This window comes from Dipteris shenzhenensis, chromosome 2, assembly GCF_047967505.1.
Source record: "Dipteris shenzhenensis isolate YYH24624 ecotype China chromosome 2, Dip_SZ_1.0, whole genome shotgun sequence".
Lineage (NCBI taxonomy): Eukaryota > Viridiplantae > Streptophyta > Polypodiopsida > Gleicheniales > Dipteridaceae > Dipteris > Dipteris shenzhenensis.
The window spans coordinates 57,097,661-57,112,749 of NC_141597.1; the positions used below are offsets into that span (position 1 = coordinate 57,097,661).

Below are 15,089 nucleotides of genomic sequence, written 5' to 3' on the forward strand. Positions count from 1 at the left end.
CACAAAGCAGGGGTACCAAGGTGTGCTTCTGAAGGCCCCATGGATCTTCTCTAAGAGGGAGGCAACAATAGTGAATATGGTCATCACCGTATTTTGAACACTAGTACACATTGTTTAAACGGTGCTTTTACAAGGGACAACAAGCCTTAAGTCTCATGATTAGCACAACTTCTTACAAGTGTACTTGTCTTTCAATATATTACATCATGATTGCCTTCTTATTGTCGTTTGCCATTGTAACTTGATTTTGTATATAGAGTTTACCCTCGCAACTATGGTGAAAGGAAGGATGCTTATCAAATGATGTCCAAAAATCTATCTACATTATCAGCTACATCACAAGCTATGCTTAGAACATTAAATAAGAGCATAATTTTTTGTCTGGCTTGGTAGCTCTTCAACAATCCTATTAGCTAGATACCAATAGGGTCTTTTGTCTTGAGCTTTTGTAAATGTAAAGAGGCCGAGCATGGTTAGGCTATGCCTATCATTTCTTAATAATACAAGTTAGTTCTTTTGTGTGAGCCTATATCTGGGTGTGAGGCATATGCACATGTGCCAAAAGAGCTTTGGAAGAAGCTAGATCCTAAGTCTAGGTCATCTTGCAATAATGTTTTCAACTCCTTGTGATTTCATGAGAGATAGAGAGATATAATTAGAGTGTGATCTAATACTCCAAATTATCCAACACTGGTATGAGACTGATTAGGGTCTCATCAAAGTGAAGGTCTAGATCACAGTTTTGAAAAGGTCGAATTCAGTAAGGTATTCTATTGAGATGCAATGGATACATGATGTTAGCTTTGGAGTTCTCAATATAGTGATATTGCATGCAATAAAATGCTATCAATAATCCGAGCTTTTACGAGACAGAGAGGTTCTTCCAAAAATGCGTTTGGAATGATAAACACTTAAAAATCAGTTATAAAGCATCACTCTGACATCAACCAACTATAGGATCTAACCTCTACCAAGTTTTTTTCTCATTAAAAAACCAGATATGGCGACACAACTATAACTCAACTGGAGACTCTAATGACTCGACTCACTAGGAGTTACTCTGCATGACATCAACTAAACTAACCGACCTGCTCAGAGCCCTAATCAAATTCGTGATGGACAAAAGGACCAACATTCTCTGCTGCTCAGTCCTTTATAGAAATCACGGGAAGCCACTACGTGAAACCGCCAACTGCTAGGCTGCCTTCATGCATAGGCTAGCCAATCAATAGTCGCTCACTTGCATGGACCAATCACATAAAGCCTCCACGTTGTCTAACACAAAACTGCCAACCATTATGCAAAGTGCCAACATTAGGCCTCCCCATGAGGGAGTAATATAGCCAATCCCAAAAAATCCCCCCTTGACCAAACTGGGGAATAAACACAGACAATAGAAAGAAAAGAAGCTAAACACTTTTATCATGAACATCTAAAACATGACCAGTTCAACCAATCAAACCTGATCATCTCAAACAATTGCCAACCCAAAGCAATTCTAACAACATGTTCACAATTCTAGAACGCCCAGTTGTCTTCAATAGTATCATTAGATACCAAACCCACTACCTCTGATGTCGATGGAGTCTCATCCGCAATGCATGATTTGTCATTTGCCTTTTAGTCTTCTTCATCTTTTTGTTTCTTGTAGCATTGATGTTTGAAGTGTCCGGGTTTACCACATTAATTGCAAGTCTTATCTCCCACAAACTTCCATTTATCTTTCATAGCATAGGCATGTTCTCAAGGTGAGAAAAACTAGTCTTCATGGTTCCCCTCACTCAACAGCATGGCCACAGAATCGATACAATCCGCATCATCATCCAAGCGTACTATCTTCATAGGATCGTGATACCTTGGAGGGAGACTCTTTAGAAGTATGGCTTCTTATCTTCATCTTCCACCTTGGACCCAACATCATTGATTTGCTTCAATAGGGACTGCATGCGGTTCAAAAACATCCCTCGGCTCCGATGTTTCATCCATCTTTAAATCAAAGAGTTGTTGTTTCAACATGGCTTTTGAATGTTTCATGCGCACTCCAAACAACATTTCCAACATAGTGCAGTTCTCAGCTGCAATCTTTATAGTATCCATATGATGAAAGAAATCTGCTCTGAGGGCTCGACCCATCATATCAAGCGCTCGTTCATTTTTTGGTTCCCATATAGTGACCTTCTCTACCTTGTGACCACTACTCTTGGGTTTCTTCTCTGTCTCTGATACCACACTCTAGAGGTTTTTGTGCATAAACCATAGCTTGGTCGATAATTGGCAGCTAGAAAAATTCTGACCGTAGAATTTTACAATGGTCACCTCAGACTTCTCTTTCTTCATGGAATCCATAGCGCTCTTGAATTCTTATTGATAGCAGGTCCTTTAAATTTGATACCACTTGTTAGCTTTGGAGCTCTCAATATAGTGATATTGCATGTAGTAAAATACTATCAATAATCCAAGCTTTTACCAGATAGAGAGGTTCTTCCACAAACATGTTTAGAATGATAAACATTTGAAAATTAGTTGTGCAATGGACAAGGATATCAAAACAATATATTCTTATAAAGCATCACTTTGACATCGACCAACTATAGGAGCTCACCTCTATCGAGTTTTTTGCTCATACAAAAACCAGATATGGTGACACAGCTATAACTCAACTAGAGACTCTAATGACTTGACTCACTAGTAGCTACTCTGCATGACATCAATTCAACTAGCCGACCTACACACGACCCTCATCAGGTTCGTGATGGGGACAAAAAGACTGACCTTCTCTACTGCCCATTGCTTTGTAGAAATCACGAGAAGCCCCTACCTAAAACTGCCAAGTGCTACGATGCCTTCATGCATAGGCTAGCCAATCAATAGTTGCCCACTTGAATGGCCCAATCACATACAGCCTCCATGTTGTCTAACACAAAACTGCCAACCACTATGCAAAGTGCCACCTTAGGGTTCCCCATGAGGGAGTAATATAGCCAATCCCAACACATGATTGAAGGTTGACAAGCCAATCATAGTGTCAGTTTTTCCTTTTCTTCATGGAGAAGGAAGGGACCGTGGGGAGTTTTCTGTAGCTTAGAGAAGAAAAGCAACAACTAGGTCTCGGAGAAGGTTCAGGGATGGGAGTTTAAAAATGAGAAGGCAATAGGGATTCTTGTATGAGCTTTAGGTGCTATTTACTTTCACTATGTGGACGTTTTAAAGACACAACACGGCGGGCTAGAGCATGACCAGAACGCTCTTCAGTGCAAAAATGATGAACTCTAAACTTGAAGGATGAGCTTTTTGGCTTGCATATGGGAGAAGGAAATACACGGGTTCACATCTCCATGGCATGCAATCAATCATGAAGTAGTTGCAAGTTTTGGGAGTTGGTGACAATACTAAGGGTTTGAATAGTATGGATCTCCATGACGTTGTTTCAATGCTATTAAGTGAAGAGCCTAGAACAAAGGCATTAGTATAGGGAGGATTGGTTTCATATATTATAAAGAATGGAAACAATTAAGAAGGAAAGAAGGGGAATATTAACAGCAACAACTAGAAACTCAGAAGTGAGTATTGCAACGTAGAGGGACTTATGGCAAACATTGGTAACAAAAAATATTTTAATAATCAATGTAAAGGAGAGCACGCATGTTTGATGGAAGATACTCCACCAATGGAAGAACTTGCACGATTTGTAGTTGCAGATCAATGTTCAAGCATTGAAGACAACTAGGCATTTTGAAATCAATAGACAGTTTTCGGCCTTGCCCTATGTGGGTGACCTACACCTTTTTTGTCTTGTGCTGTGGGTGGCCAGGCTTTTCCTTGTTTGTCATCTGGTTCTATGTTGGACAAGCTTTATTTGGATTTGTGTTCAGCCCTGTGTGGGTATATGCCTTTTGTTTTGGTATTTCCATAGCAATTATTAGTTTTCTTGTCTTCTAGAACTCCCCCTCAAATTATGGGGTGTACGTTGGGTAATCCTTGTAGGGGATAGCATTTTAACTGAAGTTTAGGGGGGTGTACATGAATTAGACATGCCACTCACCATGCACTTATTCTACACAGCTGACCAATCACTTTGTGAAGATTTTGAGATTGAAGGTGCAGAGGTAGTGTTGTAGACCTAGCTTCTATGTGTGGATCAATCTACCCAAGCTTGATGAGAGTTGTGCTCATGAGAGTTAATTCAAGTCTGTGTCTAGCTTCATGGCTCTTAAACAATCTTGTTACCTAGCTGTCAGTAGGTTTTTTCAATATTGAACTTTTTTTAAAAAGGCAACAAGCCTAGTTAGGCTATGTTAGAATGCTTGCAATAATCTTTTCAATGTCATTGTGATTTCATGAGAGAGGGAGAGATATAGGTACTTCGAATTATCTAGCATCACCACTTCACTGGTTGGCCTCTTTATGAAGCCAAATTACTAGGCCCTTCCCAACCACTAGAACCCCCCCCCCCCTTCCCTCTTTTCCTCCATGATGCAGATGACATGCTAGCTGGCACACTCTTTTGGAACTACCTCAAGGGTGACCACTTTGCCTTTCTTGCCAACAATCCACTCTCCATCCTATCCCTCCTTCCTATTATCATCCACTTTGGCAACACATATCGAATACTCTCTAGCCTTAGGAACCACAGCTTTAGGATCCCCACCGACACCGGCCCTAGCCCTAAGTAAGGCTTTTGGTGATAGTATTGTCAATAAATGGAATGTTTGTCATTAGTATTGTCAATAAATGGAATGTATTGTTAGTATTGTTAGTAAATGGAATGTTCATCATGAATCAAAAGCTGAATCTTTCCACAAATGGAATAGCTAGTAGTTAATAGGGGATTCATGCAATGTATTGTGGATTGGGAGAGGAGGCATATATTGGTTTGGAGGCTGGAGACAAATAGTCTAGGTAGGACTTGCAAGGGGTTGTATGAGGTCTTGGTCATCTCTCGGGGGGGTCACTCATAAATATGTAAGCATAGCACGTGGGTTCAATAGAAGGAATATTTAAAATCCCCTTTTTACAACTCACCATCTGACATCTTATCTTTATAAGTGAACTGCTTACCATGGTAGGTCATATGATTGGTGGCACCCAAGTCAATAAACCCATCATCACTTTGTGATGGAGCTGACATGCTACCCATAACATGCTCTATGCTAAATAAATGAGCTCCATGCCTATGCTCATAATCATACTCCCTTTGGCCAACATAATTTTTGTATTGATGCCTTCCACCATGGAGTCTATGGCTAGAATTTTGTTTGGCATAGCAATCTCTCTCATAATGACCATATGTTCAAAAAAAATGGCAATTTTGAGCTTCTTGCACATGGCTAGCCCTCCCTCTACCATAGTTTGGAGCTCTCCCCCTTTCTCCTTGCATGTAACCATGGCCTCTTGGCACATATTCATTCCTATCCATATTGTGTTCATGAGCATATGAGGCTCTCCCACAGCCTCTAAAGCTATGCGAGGCTACTATCATTCACATGCTGACCATGGCAATGTACCCTATTTCACCTATTGCAAATGAGATTTGGCCACATAAAAATCTCTCCCATGTATCTTTAACATTTGCAATGCTACATTAATATTTGTTTTAGATGTTTTTATTGTGGTCTATATTGAGGCCCCAAGCCATTCACGGTGATGGACACCAAGTCATCATCCTCCACATTGCAATTAATGGAAGCCAAATCCTCTGAGATTTGCCTAATTTATGCAACATAATTTCATATGTTTTTATTGTGGTGTATATTGAGGCCCCAAGCCATTCAAGGTGATGGACACCAAGTCATCATCCTCCACATTGCAATTAATGGAAGCCCAATCCTATGAGATTTGCCTAATTTATGCAACATAATCTATAATACTTCTATTATCTCTCCCCATTCCATGGAGTCTTGCTTAGGCTAAATTTATCTTGCTTTGGTGGTTGTAGCATACATTTTTTAAATTATATCCCAAGCTTCTTCTGGAGTGTTGGCCTTCTTGATATGTGGAATGAGAGTTTTTGAAATGCATATTGATATCCAGTGCAACACCTTCCTAGAATTCTCACCCAAGTCCTATATGCCAAGTTTTCCTCCTCCATTGGCTCACATCATGGCAATTTGGGGCATTAATCTTCACCCGTAATCAAACCCCATACACCTTTGCCCATGAGGAAATTTTCCATGTGATAGGACCAAACACTATAGTTGTCATTGGTGCGTTTCCCACCAACAATTTGCATAATCTAAGAGGTTTCATCCATGCTTGATTCACAATCTTTATGCATATAGTTCTTCCAAATGCAATTCAACAACACCCAAAGTGTTGGCACTTTTATGAATTTTATGCACACCAATTTCCACTCACTTCATGTGAGGCATATAGCATCCAAATCAGAAATTTGAACTTTGCCACAATTGCTTACATTTGCTCAAATTTTTAGCATTCAAGAGAATCAAACCATGCATTTACCCATGCAACCATAGCAATTTTCCACTTTGTATAAATGCATATGTCAGGGCATTAAACAACCCTTAAAGACATCCCAAACTTGCAATTGTAATGATTTGCAAATCTATAATTTATCCCAATATTTTAGGTATCAAACATCTTCAATATTGCGCATTCACACACTCATATGTATTCTCCAACATGAATCCCCTTAATCCAAGTGCATAAATGCATCCACACCATTGTATCAAGGCATATGCTTGTGACACTCTTGTAATTTTTTATTTTGAGTGTTTGTACCTACAAATTCTACTCCCAAGGAAAATTCTTCCACCGTAATACTCACGGGAGCTATGCCAATCCTGGTAACCTAAAAGTAGAATAAGGGAAATGATAGTAATGATCTCTTACTAGGTATCCAACGATGTTGATAGTAGGTAATGACAACCCTTCTTCTTTTGAATAAAAATAGTAAGATGTTCTGATACTAAACTTTCATGGCATGCAATTCCACCTCTATGGAGAGCTCCTTCAAGGCCTCAAAGCCATAGTACTCAAGGGAAGCTCTTCTGCACTTACGGTCAACTAATGCAATCCATAGGGACTAATTTTTTGTTGGACACTTGTCTAAGGGCCAATTCACACTTCGTTTTCTTTAGCATCCAAACTTTGCTTTCTATTACTAATCTCTTTGGTGCATAGATACACTATGCTCTTTGACTTTGCAGCCTTCTACTTCCAAAGGAATGTGCTAAATATTATTTCCACTGATTTCACAACCTTAAACTCTAGAGACATTGACAATATTTCCACAATTGCAAGTCCACCCTTCCATCTTGCTATACAACAAGTCACTAGCAAAGACAGCCAGCCAACTCTGAATCAAAAGTACAAGTCTTAAAATGGATACCTCTCTACAGGTCACAAGCGACATCTCAATAAGTTCATATTGAAATGGGTTGACGAGAATGCCAAAGAGCTCCAATTCTTCGAGGTGCTAGCCTATGGTTGTAATTAGTGCCCACTACTACCAAGTTCGATGATTTGTTATCAAGCCTTTCAATCCTTAGTGAATAGCTAATTGCGCAATGATTTCTTCCCAAGAGAAGGTGGGTGGAGGTCTCCTTATGGGGCGTTCTTCCTAGAATGGTATTCCAACATGCTCCTTTCATCCAACTTGAATATAGGGTGATCACATAAGGCTCTCTCGCACCCCAGTTTTGAATTCCGTACTGCTGCCCATTCCTCAATTTTCAGTGAAGGTAGGCTCAATGTGTTGAGCACATGCAAAGTCCTCTGGCCCCTTATAGATCCAAGGCGACTTCCATCTCTTGAACTTAGGCAGTTACACCTTAGTTATCATCTAGCAGCTACTCGTCGAGTTCCAAACTTCAAAAAGGGCAGAAGAGAGAGACTTACATATAGAGTATGCTCATGAAGTCTTCCACTTTCATTACGGGGAGGAGTAACAACTATAGACTGCATTACTTCTTCTACAATTCATCTCCATCTACAAGGAGGTCCCTTGAGTCCATTTACATCTATCCTTTAAAGATGCCACCTCATATAGATACAACCACTCTTTACATCCATGTACATATAACTATGTATCACCTATACATCAATAGGATTGAAATTGCCTTTGGAACAATACTTTTGTGCCCAAATGTTTGCAGATGATATCATTGTGGTCTCTACTACGGCTAAGGATAAGGTCGAACATTTATTGTCCATTCTTTGTCTTTTTTGTGAGAGCTTTGGTCCAGTATGCACTCAGGATGCAATTAGCAAAAAAACTTTGCTTTATGGCCTAGAGTGGATCCTTAAGAAGATTGGGTAAAACCTCTACCTGTGCATTGGGTTAGGAGAGGTGTGGTTATCTAATACCTAGGTGCCCCTTTGGAGACGGTGGACCTGGCTTTTTGGCAATGTTGTGATCGGGTTTAAGATGTTGGGAAAACTCTAGATGTGGCATCAATTTTGTGGACGCTTAGAGATTTCTAAACTTTCATGAAACTTGGGGGTCTTGCAGTAGGAACTTGGTTGCATCAAGCTTAGCTAAGGTGCTGGTTTAATGTGGTTTGTAGTGATGCATGGGGAACTGATAGATTGTGCGAAGATATATCCGGAAGGTTTCTCATGGAACACGTGTAGAGGCTCTGGGTGGTAAATGCTCTTCGTGCTCTTCGAGTAGGCCCCGAGATATGCAATCATGCTAAGGGGACATACTATTGGGAACTTTTAGACATACTGGATCTCTAAATGATCCCAAACTTGGGGGAAATGCACATTTGATATATGTCCACCTCATGATATTTTAGTGAGTTTCAAATGTAAGATCTAGTAGGTCACTTTTGACATGGAAACCTAGAAAATTTGAGAATTTACCATAAGGTACACATGTCATTAAACCCAATCACCATCAAATGGCTTTTCCTATTGTAAATCACCTTTTGAGAGTGACCCTAGTCTTGATGTTGTTTCTCGATCTTGTTCTTTCCCTCATGTAGTCCTTCTATGCTTCACCAGGATGTTCGATAAAGCAAACTTGTAAGTTATAACATTGGGCGTAACAAGGCGATAAAAGCCACAACAATCCCGACTAGGGGTAAAGCAATGGAGGCAAAGTGAGATGTGAATGAAGGGAAGAGGCTTGAAATAGAATGTAAATTAAGAGGGCATCCATAATATTTCATTAAATCTTCGGCTAAACCGCATTCCTATGTAGGGGAATCGTACAATCTAAATTTGCAGAGAGGCAAAGAACAATCATTTTGCAAGAATTTATCGGTTGTGCAGAAGATCTTGTTAACATCTTGGATTTGGGTGAAGTTAGACATGAATTCCGAGGAGATTAGCTTCCATTTTGCCGCAACCACCAGCAAGCCTAAATGTGAAGGAGTTAATATATCATAGGCCCACACCAAAGACGCAGAGATGTTCCGAGGAGCAGCTGTGGAATGTACAGCAAACATTCAGCCATTTTGTTCGTGATGCGCTTTTGTGACTCTCCTCCATGCCCTTTGGAGTGACACAGAGGAGGTTAGGCAAAATGGGTTGAGTGCAACCTTGAGCCATGTTTAAGATTAGAAGGGGGTGAGGTGGGGGGAAACGGTTGGCTTAAGGCTAAGGGGTTTCTAATTAAGCTAATGGAGGATTAATGTGTCGTCTCTCTCATTTTGTGAAAAGGGTGGAGTTTTCAGAGCTTTGGGTTTTTCTGTGAAGCTGAACAGAAGCTTTGCCCGCCATAGCCACGAAGCTTGCAAGCTCCGATTTTCACCCTTCCTTCTCCTTCCTTTTTCCCACTCCAGGATCTACTTGCATTAGCTCAATCGCCGCATGCTTTTCTATGCTTTTTTCAAGGTACTTTCTAACTCCAATTCGCTTAGCAACCATTTTAGCAGCAGCACACAACACTGATTTGATTACTTCCGGCGACGTGACTCCTCCTTTCACTCAGCTCCCCACCAGAAACGAGCGTAGGTCGCCGGACGATTGCCCTTTTTGTTTGGACAGTCTACCGTGCCTCGCCTGCTGCCTCAACCGTGACATCCCCCGTGGATGTCTTCACTGATCAGCGATGAGCGCGTGCTCTGCAGCAGTAAGAAGCGGGTACACTAAGGTGTTAGGTTTCTGTGAAGCGACTGCAGAATGGATAAACTGATTCATGAGCATGGATAAAAGTGTGAATCCGGAGTTCTTGGTTTAATGCTCATCAGCTTGATTGTCACCATCCCCACTAGTGTAGCGAGGCTGGCTCAATCCGTGCACTCGTCCCGGCTGTGAGATGTAAGGCCCCAGAGAGAGAGAGAGATTTTGTATCTCTCCTCGTGATCTTCTTCCTTGCAAATGTCCCAAATTCTCCAAATATGCTCGACTTTGTCTAGTTATCCTGGTAGTCTCGTCGATGCTTGGATACACACGACTCTATTGGTTGCTTTCCTGCCTGCCTGCGATCAGGAAATCGAAATATGCACTTTGGCAGCCATTTCGCCCTGCTGATATCTCTTTCTATTCCAGACTATGATGCAGTCATTGCAGTGCGTTCCAGATTGGGATGTCGCTTGCGGCGTCTCGGATGTCGCGATGCGTCCCCTAGAGTTTTCTTCATCTAAAGAGAGATGGGAGTCGTCTGGCCACTCTCGAAGGTCGAGCTTTCCGAGAGCGGCCTTCGTGTGAGTACATCCTCCCTGATCGTGTTCTTGTATTCAAACGGTTATTCACAGTAAAGCTTTTAAATCCCTTGGTGCTCGATTCATTCTGTAGGCAAGACGACTTCGAGGAGCTTTGTTGGGAGGATGGACAACTCTTGGTGGTTATGCCCCAAAAACAATCATCCACTTCATCTCTTGACGGCCGAACTGCAACAGATGGTCAACATGTCGCCCCTCCTACGGGGGGTTTCCCACTTGAGAGGGTGGGGACTTTAGAAACAGTGGTGACTGATGCTAGGAGAGTAGCAGATTTCCCCCCGGGTATATCCGACGATGAGACAGTAGGCTGGTTGCAATATCCTCTGGACGAACCCTTAGAAACCAGCTGCTGCGACCCGAGAACTAACGCTTCATATTTGGCTTTGCAAGAAGGGACGGATCATGAAGGGGAAGTCCTTCCAGAAAAATTTCACCCAGCAGTGCGAATGGATAAGAATAATGAGGGGTCAAGTAATGCTGATTCCATGCATTCAAGAGCTGGCGCGTTGGAAAACAATTTTGCTAATGGAAGACTTACAGATCGAGAACGTTTGCCAAAGATCGTAACTGCCGATCCAACAAGTGAGACGAACGTCAGTTCACAGGCAACTGCTCAGCTGGCCTATAGTTCCAGCAATCCAGGCCCATTAAACCGATTCAAAACTGGTAGCAATGCATCTGAAAGTGGTAGTGCCACTAAGAAGGTTTCTGCTGTTGTCACATGCACAGCAAACCGTGGCTCCAACTCACGAATCAAAGAGTTTGAAGCTACTACTGTCTCATCTTGGAGCCTTGCACTGCAACCTGGATCCCTTAGTCCTTGTTCATCTGAGCAACCTGGAAGGAGCGCATGTATGAACCTCTCACATTTTTCTAGGCCAGCAGCGATAATGAAGGCCAACCTCCACGGTTTAGGGATGGCAAGTGGACCTTTGCCTTCCCAGAGACTAAAGCAAGGAGTAGCTACAGAGGCTTGCATGCCCAAAGCTTTGTCAATTGAATCAACTATCACATCTGAAAGCCCACCGGCCTCAAGGGACGATGACGAAGATGCTTTTTTATCTGGCTCTAATGTTCCTCTATGCTCTTCTTCGACTTCAATCTTGCATACTGTACGACATGGTGCTGCAGTTTGTGGTGACGAATCAGTGGCCGGCAATGCAGAAGCTGTGGTTATATTACATGGCTTTGGTTCATCTCCGTCTGGTGACCAAGTCCCAGCTACAGAGAAAACCACTGACGATCATGAAGCTCCCGAACCAACTGTTACATCATCTTCAGGAGGCTCTGGCAACAGTGCTGGCAAGCCAACTAAAATTGATAATAGTTTCAGCAAGCGGAAGGCAGGAGAAACTGATGACTCTGAATGTCAGAGCAAGGTATGTTTATTAATATCCACTGTCATTTTTGGACGTGCACATGTCAATGACAGCGTAAGGATTCTCAGCTTCCAGCACTATCCAGATCCTGTACAACTCTCAGTTTTGATTGCCATTGTAGGCAGTTGAGGATGACTTGGGTGATGTGAAGAAACCAGCCTCGTCACGCCCAACTGCTATGAAGAGGAGGAGGGCAGCTGAAATTCACAATCAGTCAGAAAGGGTTATTTCCTTTTCACATAGTAGCATGGCCTCATTTTAACAAGGGTTTGTTGGGATGCGAAATCCTCATGTACACACACGCGCCCGCGTGCGCACACACATTTATCTGTGTGTATGCACGAGTGCATCTTTGAAATCTAGGCACTGAATTCTTGGTTTAAATTGATTTGTCTGCCCACTCATGTGTGCTGGGATTGATATTAGTGATGCTGGTTGACAGAGACGACGGGACAGGATAAATGAAAAGTTGAAGGCTCTTCAGGAACTTATACCCAACTCTAACAAGGTGCATCTTGGAGATCTTGGAGCGCAAGTAGTGGGTCTTGATTTGTTTACTCTCGCACTCATAGAATACTAAGTTTGTGTAGTACTATTACATTAGATTCTTCTTGGTCCGTGCAGACTGACAAAGCTTCAGTGCTGGATGACGCTATTGAATATCTCAAAACATTGCAGTCACAGCTGCAGGTGAGGCTTGGTTGATTCTTCAATTTTATATATACTTTACATTAAACTGCAGTGAAAATGCCTGTCAGAAAGGAAGTCCAATGATCTTGTAGGTCTCTCTATTAAATAGTAGCTTCCTTCTTGATGCACAGATGATGTCCTACAGAAGTGGGATGAGTGTTTCTCCAATGTTCATTCCTCATGGGGCACAACATGGGCAGATGCCTCAAATGGAGATGGGAATTGGGTATGGGGTTGGTGTCGGGGTGGGAAGGGGTGTAGGAATTGGTACCACATCTACAACTAGGCAAAATTTGCATTTCCCTGGATCAGTGGTTCCTGGATCTATGGTACCATTGGTCTCTGTACCAATTCTGCCCACAGGGAGTAGTGTTGTGGACAACAGAACATTCACTCTTCGTCAGCCAATGCCTCTTTTGTCCCAGGTAACTTGATTGTATGCTGAATCTAATGGGTGGATATATGTTCTTGATAGCATTTAAAAGGATCTGATTGATCAAGCAAAAAGATAGGAGAATTGAAAAGAATTTTTTGCTGGTTTCTAATGCCGTTCTACCGAGTTCGTGCCCCCAAGTATTCTCCCACGTTATTTTTTATCATTTCCCTGAAACGGGATTGAATAGGGATCATCAAATAAGTCAATGTGAAATTTACTTTTCCTGAAGATTGTTCCTCTTCTTTTCTCTTTATCTTTAGTCCAGTCCTTGCACACCAGTTCATTGAATTGCCAAGATGTCCTTTCTGTGATCTTAATTGCGTGCATTCAACAACTTGAAATCTTTATTTCTCAAGTTTTTCTCTGCCTCCTCTAACCTCCTCTCATGATTCAATCTGTCAAGTTCTTGAAGTTTGAACGTTGTCATTGCTTATAAAAGAGCGTGCCCTTGTCTGCTAGATAGTAGAAGTAGGGATGTCTCTACTTTTTGAGCCTCTGATCACAGACATGCAAGTAATTTTGTCTGCAACAGCATCAGACTCTGCAGAAGTAGACGTGTTATGTGCAGTACGTCAAGTTGAGGTGAGTAATTTCTGTAGATGATCCCAAGCTCTTTATCTGATTCCATGTTTTCATGAGCTACTTTTATGGCCTGCATCATTGATTGTTTTTTTACCATGCCACTTATTTCTTGCGCATGTTTAGAGTTTCAGGTTGAATCAGCTAGTGCATTTCCTTACGGGTTGTGGCTTTCCTTGTTATTGTGCTCTTGGCTGGGTATAGGAAACAGACTTGCTGTACTTTAATATGAGACACTTGGTTGGGACTGCAATGTTCAAGGTTTTAAAGGCCGCTTTCTGGTTGAAAGTGAATAAAGCAATTTGCATCCACTCCTATAGAGATTGAAGGACACAACCTCAGGTAATCGAAATTAGTTCTTTGCAGTTTTTAAAACCATGGAATGATGCGCGCTCGTGCATGTGTGTGTGTGAGAGAGAGAGATCTACATTATCCTGCTAGAGAGAGAGATCTACATTATCCTGCTAGAGAGAGAGAGAGAGAGAGAGAGAGAGAGAGAGAGAGGGATTTACATTATCCTGCTTTTCTTGTCATATAATGATAACTTCTGATCCTCATGACTAGAGGTCCCACCTTGTCATGTGTGCGTCCGTGCATGTACACATTTCAGTATTTGCTTCATCTTGTGTGCAAGCTCATAATGATATTTTATTGGCATAGGTTGTCAGGAGTGTTTTTTATGATAATTGTAGCTTCTGCCTTTGCAGTCATGATAGCGGAGTCATCAGCATCTGCTGTGATGGTGGATGGGCCATGTCTTTTATTTTAAAACTTTCGGTGTTGCCTTTTGGCTTAACAATGGAGTAGTTTTTGGGCTTTTGTCTGAGCTCAACAAATTGACCTGTATGCAAAATGTGAATGTAAACCAAGGGTTTGGAACTTTTATGCTTAGTCGTGCAATATGTAGCTTTGTTGCTCAAACCTTGCATAGTTTTTTGTCCAAAGTCTTTGACTTTGTTGGCTATATGCACTGCAAGGTGCATGAGATGGAACACTTTCAACTTGAAACATGGACGTGTGCATTGGCATGCACATTCCCACGATTTGCACACCCCACACGGACGAAATGGAATGACTATCATGTCGTGGAGTATAGTCTATGACTGTGTATTTCTATGTACATAAACAAGCGAGTACAAGTACTCGTGAGCACTGCTTTTACTACGGGAGGGAGGGTGGGGAGGGAAGCAGAGAAGGGAGTGCGCCTTTACTACTCGGGAAGGAGGGGGGAAGGGGGAGGCAGACAGGGGAGTGCCTTTACTACTCGGGAGGGAGGGGGGAGGGGGGGGGAAAGGGAAGAGAGAGAGAGAGAAAGAGAACAAAAATAGAAGCTACTCCACACGGCAAAAGGTTGTGTGGGACACTTTTTAAATG

The 15,089-nt window shown here is 42.0% G+C and overlaps 1 protein-coding gene across 3 annotated transcripts; it reads left to right on the forward strand.

Annotated features, from left to right (window-relative positions):
* The first annotated feature begins 9,634 nt into the window (after positions 1-9,634).
* Positions 9,635-14,865, forward strand: LOC147905029 (uncharacterized). 3 transcript variants are annotated; one of them, XM_087389445.1, is made up of 12 exons: positions 9,635-9,801; positions 9,899-10,050; positions 10,158-10,227; positions 10,459-10,613; positions 10,705-12,010; positions 12,132-12,233; positions 12,453-12,518; positions 12,635-12,700; positions 12,832-13,125; positions 13,669-13,718; positions 13,920-14,057; positions 14,423-14,865. In XM_087389445.1, the coding sequence occupies exons 4-10, from the start codon at positions 10,462-10,464 to the stop codon at positions 13,687-13,689; spliced, it is 2,007 nt and encodes a 668-aa protein (XP_087245571.1). In that variant the 5' UTR covers positions 9,635-9,801; positions 9,899-10,050; positions 10,158-10,227; positions 10,459-10,461; the 3' UTR covers positions 13,690-13,718; positions 13,920-14,057; positions 14,423-14,865. The 3 variants fall into 3 exon arrangements, with proteins under 3 accessions (XP_087245571.1, XP_087245563.1, XP_087245555.1); XM_087389437.1 differs by having other exon boundaries at positions 9,899-10,227; XM_087389429.1 differs by lacking the exons at positions 9,899-10,050; positions 10,158-10,227.
* The last annotated feature ends 224 nt before the right edge of the window (positions 14,866-15,089 follow it).

Coding starts and splice junctions, on each gene's coding strand:
- LOC147905029 (XM_087389429.1), top strand. CDS start 9,778: ATGCTTTTCTATGCTTTTTTCAAG. Junction 12,234..12,452: donor TTCACAATCAGTCAGAAAGG/GTTATTTCCTTT, acceptor GCTGGTTGACAG/AGACGACGGGACAGGATAAA. Junction 12,519..12,634: donor TTATACCCAACTCTAACAAG/GTGCATCTTGGA, acceptor TGGTCCGTGCAG/ACTGACAAAGCTTCAGTGCT.